General features: G+C 33.3%; 2 protein-coding genes across 7 annotated transcripts; both read left to right on the top strand.

The window, feature by feature from the left end:
• Positions 1-237: 237 nt before the first annotated feature.
• On the top strand, positions 238-10,067 carry LOC139773103 (poly(A) RNA polymerase gld-2 homolog A). Of its 6 annotated transcripts, XM_071707350.1 has the most exons (13): positions 977-1,139; positions 2,116-2,145; positions 2,804-2,984; positions 3,323-3,862; positions 4,256-4,638; positions 4,986-5,167; positions 5,281-5,561; positions 5,784-5,952; positions 6,075-6,218; positions 6,317-6,445; positions 6,533-6,722; positions 6,806-6,921; positions 7,009-10,067. In XM_071707350.1, exons 4-13 carry the CDS (start codon positions 3,677-3,679, stop codon positions 7,194-7,196), a joined length of 1,968 nt encoding a protein of 655 aa, XP_071563451.1. In that variant the 5' UTR covers positions 977-1,139; positions 2,116-2,145; positions 2,804-2,984; positions 3,323-3,676; the 3' UTR covers positions 7,197-10,067. The 6 variants fall into 6 exon arrangements, with proteins under 6 accessions (XP_071563446.1, XP_071563447.1, XP_071563451.1 ...); XM_071707345.1 differs by lacking the exons at positions 977-1,139; positions 2,116-2,145 and adding an exon at positions 238-593; XM_071707346.1 differs by lacking the exons at positions 977-1,139; positions 2,116-2,145 and adding an exon at positions 706-959.
• A 5,456-nt stretch (positions 10,068-15,523) lies between these two features.
• On the top strand, positions 15,524-17,867 carry Rpl13a (ribosomal protein L13A). The gene is made up of 6 exons (XM_071707342.1): positions 15,524-15,676; positions 16,263-16,393; positions 16,842-16,951; positions 17,141-17,286; positions 17,494-17,616; positions 17,742-17,867. The coding sequence occupies exons 1-6, from the start codon at positions 15,656-15,658 to the stop codon at positions 17,823-17,825; spliced, it is 615 nt and encodes a 204-aa protein (XP_071563443.1). The 5' UTR covers positions 15,524-15,655; the 3' UTR covers positions 17,826-17,867.
• Positions 17,868-17,913: the final 46 nt, after the last annotated feature.

Genomic DNA, 17,913 nt, shown 5'->3' with positions numbered 1-17,913 from the left:
TAGTGCTCGTTTTACCGCACATGTGCAAGCATCCCCGAACATCGTGAACCGGGCTACATTCCCTCTCCTCACCCTCTTTTTGTATTGTACATACGCGCTATTACATTATATTCGTTGCTTCGTGCTTGAATATGTATGTATGTACATACATACATACAATCTCCAAATACAATAATACAATACATCGGATCAGATGATCACGCTGCCGCCAGTGCCGCCTCGTGGTCGAGTCTCGAGTCATCAAGCACGCGAAACGAGGAGGGACCGTCCATTGCTCCGAGGGTTTGAAATTTTAAACGTCCAACGAGATTAGTTGGTGCGCGTTGATTTGCGTTGGTAGCCACCGTCAACCGTGGGGGTCAGTGGGGCACACGGACGCGTGCGAGGCGTGGAATAATCAGCGGAGAGACACTCATCGTTGACGGGACGCACGCTCCCGAGGAGGATCCAGCTCAATCCAGCTGCCAAATTTCGAGAGATCGAGCGACGGCGACCACGGATAAAAACGATCCTGCGATAATCGCGTCTCCGATTTCGCGCCGTGTTAATCGGGAGCTACGGGAGCGCAGCCTTACTCCTGGGACCTTGGGAAGGTAGTTCTTTCCGCAAATTTCCCCGAGTTCGTCCGAGGACAGATTAGGGCAACGTGGCGATCACGGTCAGGTACCGGCATCTCCTTCCTCGTGATCCTTGCCTTGTGTTCCCCTCCCCCTCCCCCTCTCCCCTCACGCTGCCTCGCGCGACCGCGCCGCGTTTCTCACCCCCTTGGCCAGCCGCTTTCCTGCTTTCTCGATCTCCGCTGCCGGCTGCCGCTCCTCGCGACCCCCCTCCCCGCGCCGTATTGTCGAAGTCGAAGGAAAATATTTCGTGTTGTCTGGTGTTGTCCGCGTGCCTCTGTACTCTGTACACGGCGCGGGCGCAGCGGCACGGTCCGTGTACACGTGTGTCTACTTGAGCAGGTAGTTTGGATTGTTTGGAATGCCGTGGAGAACGTGCGTGTTCTCGGCAAGGGTGCCTGGCGACTGTAATGAGCATCATTTTCGACGTTTTACCCGGGCGCAAGTTTTCCCGTGAACGCGCGGATCCCCGTAGAAAACACACCGATTACAGTGTCCGCAAATGGTGAAGGGACTAGTAAGGTGAACGCGTTCGCCGTGAGAATCATCCCCTCTCTGGCCCTTTTTAAAACTCGCACGTTTCATGTGTATTTCTCGACGCGTAGAAACCGAATTCGCCCGAGAAAATTGTCCATCTCGTCTTTTGGTAGATTTACTTTTTACTCTTTGTTGGGTCTCTTTATATTTTTTCACATACGTATTTTTTAACGCAGCAAAGTGCCTCTTTTATAAGCATAACTGAATGAAAGCCACTGTTTAATGAGGAGCAATTATCTTTAAATCGGAAATAAACGTGCACGTAGATTAATTATCGTTAAACCCTGTTATAGGCCGTCAAGTGTGTGTAAATTGGCACTTTATGATAGACAGATAGATGTTTATTTCGTGCCTCTCGACTTTGAAAGGATTTGCAATTCCAGCGAGATATACAATACAATATTATTTACCGATAATACCGATAACGTATCACAAGTTTAACGGAAGATATAACAATGGATTGGCATTTTATGGAAAGCTCAGATTTTCGGAGAAAGCTTGAATATGTAAAGAATTTATTGATTAATTATTAAAAAATCACCCGTGCGCGCGCGCGAACATGTATTTATACGTATATATGTATGCACATATGTATATGTGTATTTGTAATGTAGCCCTTTTAAATGATTTTCCTGGGAAATCAACCTTTTTACGAATAAGCTGAATTTTACGCACGCAATATAAAATGTCGATCTACAAAAATTTGGCGCTTTATAAAAAAAAAGATTAGGCCTCTAACAAGCGCACAGATACATATATTGATTTTAAAAAAATCCTATAATGTATAATGTATATTAAAATATGCTTACGACTAAGAATACACTGGACGAGAGGGAAAATTTTTTCAAGCAGATTTGATTTCTACTTTGGAGATACATGAAATACACGAGTTTTAAGAAAATCGGGGAAGATATACTTATATTTATCAAAAGTTACTTTAATGTTTATTACGATGCGGCAGTCTTCAAGTTTTTCAAGCTCCAGAAGTTATGTATGTTTGTGATCGTACAAATTGTGGTTGTATTTGTAATGTTCTATAGAAAATTGGTATGTGTTGAAATTAGAATAAATTGTGGTTGTTATCCTTTACATTTATTCATGCATGTTCTGGATAGGTAATCCTTAGATTGTATATTTATCCAAAATAGTTTTTAAAGTTTATTGTGCATTATAAATGTTTATGTCATGTATTATACATATGATGCAATTCTTAAGTTTTGCAAATCCCAAAAGCTGTATATATTTGTGGTATACCGGTTGTATTTGTAATTCTTTAGGAAATTTCAGAAATATGTATATGTGATTAGAATAAATTTTGATTATTAACTTTTACATTTATTTATATGTGTCCTCCGTCCGTCCGTCCCCAACATCCCATATGGTGGTTCCGTCTCTATATGTGTATGTTTTAGTTTTGTTTGTAATATTCTATAACAAATTACTAACATCCTATATTTTAACAAATTTATTATAAAAAATAATATAAGATAATACGTATTGCACGTAGAGAACCAAATATTTGTGTATTTTATTCTAACATATTTTGTAAAATAATTCCATTATATTTATGTCTTTTTAAATAATTTTTACAATAAGTTTTTACACAATAGTACACTATAAAATGGCTTTCAATACTGTTTTTCTTTCAGGAGATTGTGATAGAACAAGCAAATTGTATCTTGTATATGATCTGAAAGAGGGAGAGAGAGAAAGAGAGGAAAAGACAGATAAATGGAACAAAGGCACATTAAATGACGAAAACATTTGGAAACTAAACTTTAGAAGCGTACATCTTGCACAGGCAAAGTTGTATACATGGAATTAATATAAGTAACTCAATTTTGAGATTAGAGAACTAGTTGATTGAGAACATACAGGCTGTTTTGTTTGCCTCATATGAATTTAATTTTCTTTAACGCAATGCTGGTGAATATGTGGGTGAAATTATTCTTCGTTAAGTGTAATCATTAATTTACATTACAATTGTTTTCACAGCTCTGTATATTTCACATGCACACACACATATATATTTATAAATTTGATGACAAGAGATAGACAGAGTGAATTGTAGTGTCTCGTTATTTCTGAATTCCTAATTTCATTATCATACAGTCTTGTCTCCTTGTATTACTGCTGAATTGTTATATATATATGTTGTTAACTTTTAGATTTACATAGTAAGATCTCAAAAGACAACATAATATCTTGCAAAACTACAATATAAAAAGATAAAATAACTGCAAAATAAAAAGATAAAATATATATAAATGGAAAACAAAGAAAGAAAAGTAAAACAAAAAGCTTGAAGCTTTCCTAAGTACATGTAGACATGTGTACATTCATTTGATGAAATATCAATTGTTGCAAGATACATTTAATAATAATAACATAGTGTGCCTTATTGATTGCTACAAACATCTATGAATGCTATTAAGTGCAATATATTGCTATATTAAGAATTAAAGAAATAAACGTCAATCCAAAAAAGAGATCTTCTAATATCTCGTATACCTATTTTGACTATGTATCATACTGTATTTCCATCGCAAATGATGGTGCAAATAATGGGAGGACACCAAACAAATGGACAATGTCCACCAGCACAAAATCGCACTTTGCATATTAACGGTGTAAATGCATTGCATCAATCTGATTTCCCACAATATGGCCCGAATATCTCTGGACATAACAGGCATCGTACGATACAGGTACATGTTAAACAATCTTTTAAATTAAATTTAAATGTATATGTATTAGCATCTTTTCGTTATTGTGATTAAATATACTTTTTCTCAAATATACAGTACGATAACAGAAGAGTCAATGATATAAATATGGTAAATAAGAGCTTATTTAAAAGTTACATAAAACTGTAATTAGTTAATTATTTAGAAATTAATTTTCCATGCAACTTGATAATATATTCAAACTTTTTGAACGAATTTTATCAAACGTCTGAGTTTTATAAATATGCATTAATATATTAAATATCGTTATGTATAATGAGATTTTTTCATTTATGAATTCATTTTACATACTCTTTCTATTATATGTATAACATCTCTATTCTTTGTTGAAATATACAAACAATGTTCTTGCAGACAGGATCTCCACTGGATTTATTACAATTAATAGGAGTTGATGTACCATCATTACGACGTATAGAATACATGCAATCAAACAATAATCCATCTTCTATAAATTGGGAAAGACGCATAAATACATCCAATAACTCGTCGATTATACCATTCTCAAACTATAACTTCAAACCTACAAATGGTAATTCGACAAAGAAACCAAGCTGGAATAACAGAAATAGCAGACGGAGTTCATACAGGAATTTCTCGAAATATGAGGCCTATAATAGTGATAGTGGGTTTAGTTCTCGTTCACCAACACCAAACAAACATTACATTGACAATAGTTTAACAGAGTCTTCAGATGAACGAGATTCTACAAGTTCAGTAAGAGGACAATGGTTAAAGTAATTATCATACACTTTTAGAATTATCTGTTACTGTCTGATATTATTGTTTTTTCTTTTTCAAATAAAGTCTATATCTTAAGTCTATATCATTATCTATAAGAGAGAGAATAAGGGAAGAGGAAAGAGTAGGAGAAATTTGACAAATAGAATAGAAAAAATAATAAGACAAACTAATAGTAAGATAAGATAAAATGGAAAGGGGAATAAAAGAAAGCGTAAAATCTTTGTAATTTCAAGAGAAAAAATAAATAAGAAAAATCTAAAATACACGCGCTCACAAATATATACATACATACATACGTACATATGTGTATATCAAAATCTTTAATCAATTAAATTTTTAGCAAAAAGCATCATAAAACACATCCAGATAATAGAACATATAATAATACAGCAGATGGTTTAATTTCAAGTGCCTCTGCACATCAGTTTTATCCAACCCAACGATCCAACGGTAATTACGATACTACTAATTCTACTCCGAGATCACATGTGCAAAATTATCAGAACAGGAGAAGATATTTAGGTATATATAAGTTCTTTTTCTATCTAATAATATATGTTAATAATACTAGATATTGAAATTATAAAATGCAGTAGAAAGTAATTTACTTCAAATTAATTAGAATTTATTTTCAGGAAAGAATGAAAATGCAGCTTCACAAAGATTTCCACGAAATCGTAAATATTCTGAAGTATCGCATTACGATATGTTTCCTGGATGTAATGCCGCCCCTGATAGATTTCTTGCTAGATCTCATTTAGTACAAGTAACTTCTGTGCCAAAGAATCTTGTTACTGGATCATCATGGGATGATTTGTCCGAACAAGTTTGGCACAAATTTATTACGCATCAGCAAACTGAAGTTACTTATAAAAAGAAAATGATGCTGTGGAAGCATCTCAACACATATATTAAGGTAAAGTATGAGAGAGAGAGAGAGAGAGAGAGAGAGAGAGAGAGAGAGAGAGAGAGAGAGAGAGAGAGAGAGAGAGAGAGGGGAAGAGAGTGAACGAGAGCGAGAAATAAAACTTGATATAGCTAAACATTGCTAAGATATGTTTGAAAACAAAATTCAAAATAACATACTAATATCATATTTACTATTTACTCATATATATTAAAAAAATAATGCTTTTAGACTTTATATCCAAATTGTTGTGTATTTTTGGCTGGTTCAACAATGAATGGGTTTGGTTCAAATGATAGCGACGTCGACGTGTGTCTTTTAGTGAAACACACTGAATTGGATGTAAGATGTATAGCTATAGAACATTTAATGGAAGTGCTAAAGCATCTTAAAAAAAGTGGTGTGTAAAATTTATAAATCTTGCATAACATTCTTAAAAACTTATTTTAATGTACTTGTATGCAATCGTTCAATGATAATAATTTTATTTTTTACAATATTTTTCTCATTTTTTGTATCTAGATTTCGTTGAACAACTCGAAATGATACACGCAAAAGTACCCATTATAACATTCTTTGATGTAGCACGAAAATTTAAAGTTGATATGAATTGTAATAATTCTGTTTGCGTCAAGAACGCGCATCTACTATATTGTTATTCAAAACGTAAGTTTAATAATAACTTTTGTGTATGCATATATTTGAAAGTATATATGTATTGAAAAAAATATTTTAATCACTATTTATATAAATGTTCTTTACAGTTGACTGGAGAGTAAAACCATTAGCGCTCGTCGTTAAACTTTGGGCTCAATGGCATAATATCAATAATCCAAAATGTAGGACATTGTCCAGTTACTCTTTAGTCCTCATGGTTATACATTTCTTACAATGTATGTATGCTACAAACTTTTTATTGCTGTTTCTCTTGTGCGTTCCGATCATTCTGCAATATTAGAATATGAGTATTGCTTTAATAGGTGGCACCAATCCTCCTGTTCTGCCATGTTTGCATTCGATATTTGCAAACAAATTTAGGCCGGATGCGGATATTTATAATATCAATATTCATGAGGATTTGAATATTCCACCGTCCAATCGTTTGCCTGAGAACCATCAATCTCTTGGGGAATTACTATTTGAATTTTTCAAATATTATGTTGAATTTGAGTAAGTAACTTCAAATATAAACAATATAGAATATCTGGATGATACTTTAATAGACAGACATTTAACTCTTGCCATTAAATTAGCTTCAGCCAATATGCGATATCCGTACGTTTAGCAAGCAAAATACCGAAAGAAGAATGTCGTATGGTGCAATCATCCAAAAATGATCCTTATCAATGGAAGTATCTATGTATCGAAGGTAAATGAATATTCTTTATATTGAAGTGAAAAATACTTGAAAATATTACTTTTCATGACATTTATCTACACTATTGCAATATTATAGAGCCATTTGACTTGACTAACACAGCTAGATCGGTCTATGATCCGGACATGTTCTCTAAAATTATATGCATATTAAATATTACGTATAGAAGACTGAAACGAAGATATAGTTTAAGTGATGTGTTTGACGAGATGCGTCTGATGATGATTGGTACCGATTGGGGGCTAACGATAAGTGACGAAGAATGATAAGGTCGTCTTATGTGACGTGTTTAGTACCTTGTGATATTAGGCCTTATTTTGAAATAATTTGTAATATTGGCAAGGTATAAATGTGTCCTCTGTTTAATATCCTATTTTTTCCTTTTGTGGAGGATTTTGAAATCACAAATACACAATCAGGATGTTACATATGTAGCTAGTAATGCGTATGTAACTTATTACTAACTGTACATGTAACATCCTGAAAGAAATGTTAACTATCTGCACTTACTAACATGCAAAAAAATATTTCATTTTGATGTGAAAGATTGGACACACAGATATATCAATCTTATTCAAACTTTATAATTGCAATATGTGCAATAAAGTTTATAATTTATATTAAAGCTACAAACAGTTAGGCTTGCTTAGATTTCTCTAAATCTTTAACGAGGCCGCAAAGCATTAGATGAAAAACTTTGCAGCGTAATGCCATAGAAGATTATTTTAATATCAGATGCTCATTTTTGGGGATATGGCTAGCAATCTATAGTTTGAAACATTCTCAATTAAGAATATGTTGATGAATATTTTTTTGCATCTGATTATTCTTTAAGGTCACAGGCGAAATTTCGTTATTTTTCGCTATTCTTTAATTTTTTCGTTTTCTCTTTTATAAGTCATTGTTCATAATATCACGTGGTAGAGATCGTGTTAACGATAATTTTAATAGCCTAAAGGCACCAGATATTTTAGATTTATTGATATTAGATGAACAGCTCATGCAAGAGGTAATGAGCAATATGCACAATGTATTCTGGAAAAATCACATTGAATAATTTTGACGCAACAATAGTAATTACTATGCTGTGATCATGTAACTATTTAATTATCTAATCGTGAATTTATTTCGCCATTATCTGGTTAAAGATTTAGAGAGATCTAAGCAAACCTAACTGATTGTAGCTTTAATATAAATCACAAACTTTATTGCACGTATTGCAACATTAAAGTTAGGAGAAGAATAATATTTGTACATCCGATCTTTTATATAAAAATGAAATATTTTTTTCCATTTTAGTCAATTTCTTTATAGATAATTAAATAGTTGCACGATTACAGCATAGTAATTAGTAAGTAATGATTGTTGCATCAAAATTATTCAACGTGATTTCTTTAATGTGTATTATTCATTATCTCATACGTAAGTTTTATTCGTTTAATATCAATGAATATAAAATATATGGTGCCTTATGTGCGACTATCGTAATTATCGTTAATACGATCGTATATCGCGTGATATTATGAACAATCACTTATTAAATACATGAAAAGGGTAAAGAAGAATAATGAAATTTCGTCTGTGACGAAATGATTATCAGGTACAAAAAAATAGTTATTAATATATTCTTAATTTAAAATGTTTCAAATTATAAATTAGTATAATTAGCCATAAAAAAATGAGTATTTGATATTAAAATAATATTCTATAGTACTATATATAAAAAAAAATAAAAAAGAAGAAGGAAGTAGTATACATATTTTTCTAGTTGCTATTTCTAAAAAAAAAAAGAAAAAAAATACACATGAGCGTAGAATTATGGAAAATATATAAACTTTTAGTATTATCTTTTGCAAAAATATTAAAAACAAAAAAGGCTTAATAAAAATAAAAAAAATGTTGCAAATTCGAAAAAAATTAATTATTTACGTTTATAATATTGTTCAGATATAAAGTCAATGGATGACTGATATAGTGGTAAGCAAGACTGTGTTTCTTTTAAAAGGATAAAAAAATTTCCTATATTCTGGTAACTGTCCTAAAATTGGCAAAAATATATCTTTATGTCAGTGGGATGATTTATAACTTAATCCTGAAGCGGGACATAAATCGACGATATACACATACGTAAAAGCTAGAGTAAAGATTTCTAATTCGTTAAAAGTCGAAAAGCTACAAGCAAGTTTTTCAATATAAATGAATATATGTAATCTTTACTTCTCAACAAAGTGCTTCTTCATTCTTTGATCAATTTTATTTTTCTCATCAATTAATAGTTGCACAATCATATATTCGTGAAGTGGCAAAACTAAATTATCAATTTTATTAAAAGACATTTGTCAACAAAAATTGTCTCAAAATAAAGTTATTTCCTGCATTAATTATTAACATCGAAAACAAGTAACATTTAATTAAGTTTAAATATGTTAATTTTCCATTAACATTGTGTTAACAATTTTTCACATAATAATCCTCACTTAGAAGAAACACTTAAGCTTGATACTTTTCTTTATTTGCTGAAGGGAGATATACTATTTCCATTCCTTTATTAATTCAGTTTTCTACTGATTAATCTTTATTCAAAAAAATATAGAGCATATGTGTAATGGTGTTCTTGAAAATGATGTACGAGAAATAAGGTTGTGTCTGCAATATAACAAGTAAATTATTATCGCGATTACTTCAATTTCAAATATACACGAATCAAATATAAATAACAAGTAACATCCGTTAATTTGCAAGATAAACGTGAGATATGAAGTAAATGTACATGTATTTTGCCTCATGTGTATGATTTGCAATATTCCTTCGGCTGATGAAATGACTGATGAAAAGATCTTAATTTTGATGTGATATTCGACTATATATATCTTTTTGTAATATATTACACGATCATCTATTGTATCTAATATTTCCTTAAGTGCCTAATTTAACTTGTCAATATATTATTATAAAAATTGAAAAAAAATTGTAATGGCAAAGCCATTTCGCGGGCATCGAATTTATATCACTTAGAAAAATTCGCAGCAGTATATTTCTATCGAAGTTAACATAAAACGGTCTTCTAAATTTATAGCTTAAAAACAACCTTTTGTAATTCCAATTTTCTTGTTAAATAAATGCAATGTTTACACATACTTGGCGTGTACTTATTCTGTTCTATTCCTTCCCGATAGAAATCAATAATGCCAATTGTTTTCGATTATCCGATATAAGTGTATGAATCAATGCCTAAATTTATACACACATTTGCAATATTAATTTTGTAATTTACAATTATTCTGATATCTGATGTAAGGGGACCGGCCCAGTACTCGAACATATAAGACTTGGTTATCAAAATTGGCCGTATATAATTGATTAATCTGCTTAAAAAACAAGTGATTTTTTTTTATATACATAAACTATAATATATACAATAGAAAATGACAAAACAAGATTATTTTTTATTAAAAATTATTTATTATAAAGATTAAAACACGATATTCTATTTGTCCCAGTACCCGAACGCTGGAAAAACTTATGTCCCGAATGTTCCATTTTTATGTCCTAGTACCCGAACTTAACAATCTAACAATCAATCAATCTATCATTTAACAATCTTTAAAAAATTAATGCCTAAAATAAATTCCTATATAATTGTAACATTAGTAAGAATTATCTTAACAATCATCTTAGCATTTTAAAATTATTACTGACAATGAATACATTTCAGAAATTAATTTTGTAATTATTGTAAAAATCGTTGCAGCATAAAATTGTACAATTATTATTATTCAAGTAATAGTAAGAAATTCTTTTTACTTTTTATTTTTTACATAATTTTGCGTCATTATTTTGTCAATATTTAGAACTTATAATTGTAAAATTCTACTTCAGCAAAAGATATGCGTTTTGCAGAATCATCTTATGACAATTATTGCGAAATGCGGTGAATGGAAAGATGCAATAATTGTGCATTTATTACAAAAGTTTCCTATCTGAGAGATTGTATAATAATACATATAATGTTGAGGTTAGATTAAACATTTTTCGTTCTTACCTTTAATGTAGACACTTTTTGTAGAAAATAATATATATATCTTTTTATTTAAGAATTTGATAAATATTTATACATAAAAAATATGCATAAATAATTAAGATATTGAAAAAATACGTTAATTATTAATGACAGCACATGCATAAACAATCTGCTTAGTTACTGTTCAAGTGACGGGACGTATGACTTATTACGTGACCCACAATCCGAACACGGTAATTTCTTATAAATTTTAATATTTTTAAAATTTTTAATATTTGAAACTTATTCTAAAACTTATTAAGAAGTTTAAATTTATTTTAATAATTACAATTAAGTATATTACATTAAAAAAAACTCTAATTAGAAAATCGGTCTTTCTAAAAAAAATTCGTAAGATAAGTAAACTAAACATCGCAAATCCATGATTCCATGTTTCTAAAATGATTTTTGCCGATAATATTGTATTAGTAACAATTTTTTAGTAAAAATATAAATAGCAAATGTTTAAGGAAAATATAATTTAGTTATTTTGATATTTATTTATAAAAAATAAGAGATATATGCAAATTTGTTCGGGTATTGGGTACTGTTCGAGTACTGGGCCGTTCCCCTTATGCACACAATGGATATGTGAAAAGTCATATATATATTTGTTTAATATTTCTACATTATAGTGATAATTGTCTATATACAACAGCGTGTCTGCTTTTAGCCAATCAACCTGCAACGTTTCTGTAAGAGCAGAATTTGCGTATATGTTTTTCTTGCGAATTAATTCAAGAATCGAGCCCCTGTTGCTATTGCCTGTACTTTTGTATTGTATGATAGACTTGACAGAAGAGCGTACTAAAAGCGAAAGTATATATATTATTCTTAATCTGTTGTGGCGACCATGGCGCAGAGAAATGTGCACTGGTCTAATGAGGCTGAATGAGCCGGAGATCTTTCAAATCCGACGAAAAATTGTCGGTTTTTATTCGATCGCCACTTCTCGCCCTCTCGGAAGATGATGGCAACGCATCGAGAATATATTGCCACACGTGAACCTCTCTGTATTTAAAGAGGAAACTATTAGTCCCCAGCTCAAGTTGGGAGTTGGGCACAAAAGTCAGGCTGTAAATTTTATTCTCCAATTGTCCTCGATTTTATTAGAAGTCGTGACTCCTTCCATACTGCTAGGCTTCGAACAAGCCTCTAAAAAATTTTCACTATTCTCTTACAGTCATTTTAAAAAACTATCAGTGGCTCGGAGATACTGGTATCATCCGAAGACATCAACTCCCCAGTAGTGCGATTCTGTAACTCGTTATGAGGTATCGACTATCGTTGCGCAGATATTTTATATGGTAAAAAAGCTGCGCAATTGTCGTTATAGCTCATAACGACGGCATAACGAGTTACAGAATTGCACTACAGACAGCCAAGTCTGTCGAAAACAGATCTTGCAAAGTTTGTCGGTAGACTATAGATTTGATGCCGGTGCTGATCATGATGTTGGTAGAACGCCAACAGAAGTATCTAACAGCTGTTATTGTCGAAATCATTCAGCGTATTCTGAATACAAGTAGTTTCGCTATTTTCAAGCAGGTTTTCATCCTTCCAAGGATTGGATTGTCGAGCGAACCGTTTGCACCGTCGAATGACAATGTTCTTCACACGTTTTCATCACTATGAGTTTTCGTGATGACGTTATTGCTATTCGTATTTGATGAAGTTCGATTCGCTCGACAATCAAATGCATTGACTATTTTGTACAATCTGTGGCAAGATGTAAAAATGCTTTAAAACAGCGAAGCTGTTTTTGTATTCAGAATGCGCTGAATGTTTTCGACAAAAAGATTGACAAGAAAAGACTCTTAAAGCAGGTAAGAGATTTTATTAAAATTTATCATTATTTTTTTTAAATGTACAAATCATTGTTCTTATTTGAAATCAATTTTCCCTCAACCTGATAGTATATAATATTATCAAGTATTTAGGATAATTTGCAATAAAATAAAAAGTATTATAGTTATAATAAGTTCTTTAAAGCAGAGCTCGGCAAAAAATGCACTTTTCGGCCGATTTTCAGCTGGCTCCGCCTAGCGCCTTCCCCTTATCTCGCCGTCCCGCGCGCAGCCCACGAGTCGCTCGAGGCTCAGGAGCGTAAACATATGTTTGCAATAGCTTTCCACGTCACCCGTGAGGTACTATTGTTGACGCGTTTTTTTTTTAAGTGGTATCCCCTGTAGGCCTAATCCACTGATGACTGAAATGACTCTAATTGAAGCAAAATTAAAGGAATTAAGAAAATTTACGTCGCCTTTCGGGATCTTTTACTGGCGAGAGCGGGAATATCTATTTCCATATTAGATGTTGCGAGCCGCATAAGACGCGGTAAAGATTCGTCACTTAAAGAAGAACGCTTTTCATTTTTAATAAATTTTATTTTAGAAAAAAAAGTCTCACATAAATATGTGGACCCAAACATGGAATAAATCCGAAGGCCGAAATTATAAAGTTTTGGGTATAATGATTTGTTTAAAATTTTGAAAAAATCAGCACCGGTTTCTTTAATTGTTTTAAGGGATATATCACTATGCAAATCGCATAGTTCATCCTGCAAATCAAGATATTGTTCTTCGATTGGCGCTGTAAGGGGATTCTCAAAAAGAATTAATTCGGTTCTAAGTTTTTCAAAACAACTAAAACGCGTATTGAATTCTTCTATGAGACAATCTACGAAATGAATGTATTCCTTGAAATTACAGTTACTGCCGTGTTCTTCGAGAAGAATCTGGCAAGAAGGAAAAAAGTAAAAAATATTATCATTTAAGTGAGATTTGAATAACTGTAATTTTCTTCGGAAAGAATCGACATGACTAACTAATTGGGAAATATTCTGATTTGGTCTTTGCAGCTTTAAATTGAGAAGCCTAAGTTGATTAGTCATGTCAGTAATGAAGGCAAGTTCACAGAGAAATGTGACATCTTGCAAAACGGCTATATATTCCTGAAATTTTGGATTGTTAATTTCTTGCAAGAAAAGGAGGATCTCTTTTCTTATGGCAAAAAATATTTCCAAACATTTTGCAGCACTAAGCCAACGTACTGGACAATAAAGTGGGACATCTATGTGAACAGAATTATGTTCCTGGAGAAATAATTGAAATTTTCGATGACCAAGGAACTTTTGTCCACCTTTAATTATATTAATTATTGTTGTCACAGTCTCCATAGCTGTTGACAGTTTTACAACTTTGCCGCTTAGTGCTTCCTGCTGAATTATACAATGTATAACGGGGATATTAAAACTTCGCTGCTTTAATTGACCGGCGAATCCTATCTTTGAACTCGCGCCATCAGTAGTAATCGAAGAACATTTATTAAAATCGATGTCAAATTTTTTAAGCGATTCTTCAACTGCTAAAAAAATATCAAAACCCGTTGTTGTGCTATGTAAAGGGACGAAATCTAAAAGCTCCTCGACACACGAGAAATCGTCTTGCACGATTCGAATAAAAATATTCAGTTGACTCGTGTGTCGAATATCGGTGCTCTCGTCAAGACATAAAGCAAAATATGTACATGACGTCAGAAGATTCTTTAATTTTTCTCTTACAAAATTACTGATATCAGTAATTCTTGAAGATATTGTTTTTGCACTGAGAGGTATGCTCATTGCTTCGTCAAGAGTCAAGGAATTGCCGAAGGCTTTTACTGCTTCGATGATACAGTTTTTCACAAAAGTACCTTCGGTAAATGGCTTAGAATTTTGTGCTATGAGAAAAGAAATAGCATAAGAAGCTAGTAGGGATTTTTGAGAAGAAGAACTAGAAGAAGGTATTGCACCTTCTTGATAAACTAATTTCAGTCCTTTGATAATATCCAATTTTTCTGAATTTGAATAATTGGAATATTCAACAGAATGACGTTCTCTGAAATGCCTCTCTATTACATATTTTTTTACTACTGAAGGTTTGAAACCGCAAAGTAAACAAACCGTTTGATCGGAAATACAACTGAAGAAATAATTAACTTCCCAAGATGTATCAAATTGTTGAGCATACCTTTTATCATCCATCCTGAAGATTGATGTGTTCAAAGAAGAATAAAAACTGTTAACTCTCTCTCTCTCTCTCTCGATCTGATGTGCCCACTACGACTTTTATGCCCGTTCTAGACCCTGAGGATGATCCTACTCGCGGCTCATCCAAGGCTGCGTTCGGAAACGTCACCCGAGTGCACACGAATATACTCCCTTCTCTTTCTATCTCAGCGAGTTAGAAGGAGAAGGGAGTATACCCGTGTGTACCCGGGTGACGTTTCCGAACGCAGCCCAACTACGGTCACATGTGGTACCGCCGCGGCCAGCATATCCCCTCCAGCTGGGTAGTTCGGACACGAATCACCAAATACTGACATATCGAAAAGTGGATGTATATGAGCACGGACATGAACCAAATTCGGATGTGACTCGTAGTTACAATTCCTGAAAGTGGATGTGAGAGAAGGATCCTTCTCTCTGCTAGCATCGTGGACACAAGGCGCTTTCTAGGGAAATTTTTCCCATAGATCACGCAGCAAAAACAAATTTTAACGTTGGCTACTCTGCGCGCGCCATAGCCATAGTTCTTCCCAGTTCTTCCGGTAGAGGCTCGCGACGCGACGACGCGTGCCTCTCTAATTACGTGACTCCTTTCTCCTTTCCGGTAAGCTAGCAAGATGACGGGCTTCAGCGAGAAGGTTCGTATCCAGAGATTCGATATTTCAGACAGTTAAAGTAGCTCTTGCGTGGTGCACATATGCGATCGCGATTACTCAACATGCGGAGTATCACGCGAGTTCCTTTAATGCTCCTCGAAAACTCCGCTATTACCGAAAATAAAGCCGCTTTGCCACCGCCTGTCGCGCACGTGTCTCCGGCAGCGTTCTGGCCATTCGGAGATAACCGTATTTTCCACGCGGAAACCAAAAACGCGTCGTGCACGTCGAACGGCACAAATTCCAGACTGACGCTTTAACTTTCTCAATGTGATATTTTCGCATTTCAAAATGTACACCGCGTATATCGTGATTCTTGTGCATATCACTTCAATGGAGCATCATCGAAGCAGCGAGAATCACGCGCACCGTACAATCGTCAATTTTCAATTCCTGTAATAGAGATTAATAAGAATATTGTACATGATTATCAAACACACTTACCTACATTATTTGAATTGGTAATGAAAAGAATTACTTTTTATGATGCTAAGATTACTTATGCTATAGCTATCTTATAATATAGCAAGTGCCAAAGGAGATATTAAAAACATTATTACTATTTCAGCCAATATTAATAGATGGCCGCGGCCATTTACTTGGGCGATTGGCTGCTATCGTTGCCAAGACCATCCTGCAAGGCAACAAGGTTATTGTCGTACGCAGCGAACAACTCAACATTAGCGGTAACTTTTTCAGGTTTGTAAAGGCCTCATTGCTTAGCGATATCTTGTTTGAAATGATCGATATGTTCGGATTAAAACAAAACCAATAGTAATTACAATAATAAACTTATAAAATTCATTTAATATAATATTTATTTTTTTATTGTATAAGAATAAACAATAGCATATATTACTTTGACTAAGTACTTTGTGCTATTCTACTTCGTCATGTAAGAAAATATTGCGTGAGCAATTGTAGATACCAATAATATTATCTAGTATTTTTTTAAATCTATTTTTACATATATTTTATTATCTAGTATTATTGAGAGAAACAACATATAATGATGGTATGGTAATTTGCGTCTGAAGTTAGTCTGCTCGACTTTGATGGAACTTTAAACTGAATCATGAAATTTTCTGCAATCTTGCCGTAATATTGAGACAATATGGATACATAATGTACATTTTTTGATTTGTAGGAACAAATTAAAGTTCATGTCTTTTCTGCGTAAGAGATGTAACGTAAATCCTGCACGTGGTCCGTTCCATTTCCGAGCGCCAAGCAAGATCTTTTGGAAAACAGTTCGTGGTATGTATAGTTGAGATTATATTGGCGCTATATATATGAAATAAGAATATTGTACATGATTATCAAACACACTTACCTACATTATTTGAATTGGTAATGAAAAGAATTACTTTTTATGACGCTAAGATTGCTTATGCTATCTTATAATATAGCAAGTGCAAAAGGAGAAAAAAAACACTCGTTTTACAGGCATGATCCCACACAAGACACAAAGAGGCAAGGACGCTCTCAGGCGACTGAAGGTTTACGAAGGCTGTCCACCGCCATACGACCGCAGGAAGCGTGTCGTTGTACCTGGTGCTATGAGAGTGATGTGTCTCAAACCAGGCAGAAAAGTAAGATGTATTACGTACATTTAAATTTGCTTAGATTCTTGCTTGGATTTCTTATTTTTCGGGAGAACAATGATGGTAAGGTAATTTGCGTCTGAGTCAGCTTGACTTTTATGGTGAAATTTTAAACTGAGTTATGAAATTTTATGCAAAATAGTCTTGCCGCAATATTGAAGCACGGATACTAACATAATTTGTTTCGATTTTTAGTACTGTCACGTGGGTAGATTGTCTCACGAAGTTGGCTGGAAGTACAAGGGTGTGGTTCGCACGTTGGAGAACAAGAGACGTGTCAGAGCTATCCTCGAAGTTCAAAAGAGGAATAAATTAAAGGTAACTAACACATCCAAGATTTGATTATATCAGTGACTGTACTTTACACCTCTCTTCTTTCCAAAGAATTTTTTCATGTATCCGAATACTCGAGATTTGCTAATCATTGCATATTTTTTTTGCAGAAAATTACTAAGCAAGCTGGTGAAGCAGTTGCCAAAGCAACGGCACCGTACACAGCAATCATCAATAATTTTGGATACAATTAACATACGTGTTACAAAAACAATAAAGTCTCTTAAACATCTTAATTTAGAATATTTTTTCACCCGCAAACTTGGAAATATAATTTTAAGT

The sequence above is a fragment of the Temnothorax nylanderi genome, unplaced genomic scaffold, assembly GCF_030848795.1.
Source record: "Temnothorax nylanderi isolate EJ_2023f unplaced genomic scaffold, tnyl_v1.0 TNYL_tig0057_pilon, whole genome shotgun sequence".
Classification (NCBI taxonomy): Eukaryota; Metazoa; Arthropoda; class Insecta; order Hymenoptera; family Formicidae; genus Temnothorax; species Temnothorax nylanderi.
The sequence above is the reverse complement of the archived record's forward strand: the minus strand, read 5'-3'. Positions and strand labels throughout refer to the sequence as shown.

Excerpts from the sequence above, each read along its gene's own strand:
- LOC139773103 (XM_071707345.1), top strand. The coding sequence starts at position 3,677 with ATGTATCATACTGTATTTCCATCGCAAATGATGGTGCAAATAATGGGA. Across the intron at positions 5,562-5,783 it reads ATCTCAACACATATATTAAG|ACTTTATATCCAAATTGTTG; the intron begins GTAAAGTATGAG and ends TAATGCTTTTAG. Across the intron at positions 6,723-6,805 it reads AAATATTATGTTGAATTTGA|CTTCAGCCAATATGCGATAT; the intron begins GTAAGTAACTTC and ends CCATTAAATTAG.
- Rpl13a (XM_071707342.1), top strand. The coding sequence starts at position 15,656 with ATGACGGGCTTCAGCGAGAAG. Across the intron at positions 15,677-16,262 it reads TGACGGGCTTCAGCGAGAAG|CCAATATTAATAGATGGCCG; the intron begins GTTCGTATCCAG and ends TTACTATTTCAG. Across the intron at positions 16,394-16,841 it reads ATTAGCGGTAACTTTTTCAG|GAACAAATTAAAGTTCATGT; the intron begins GTTTGTAAAGGC and ends TTTGATTTGTAG.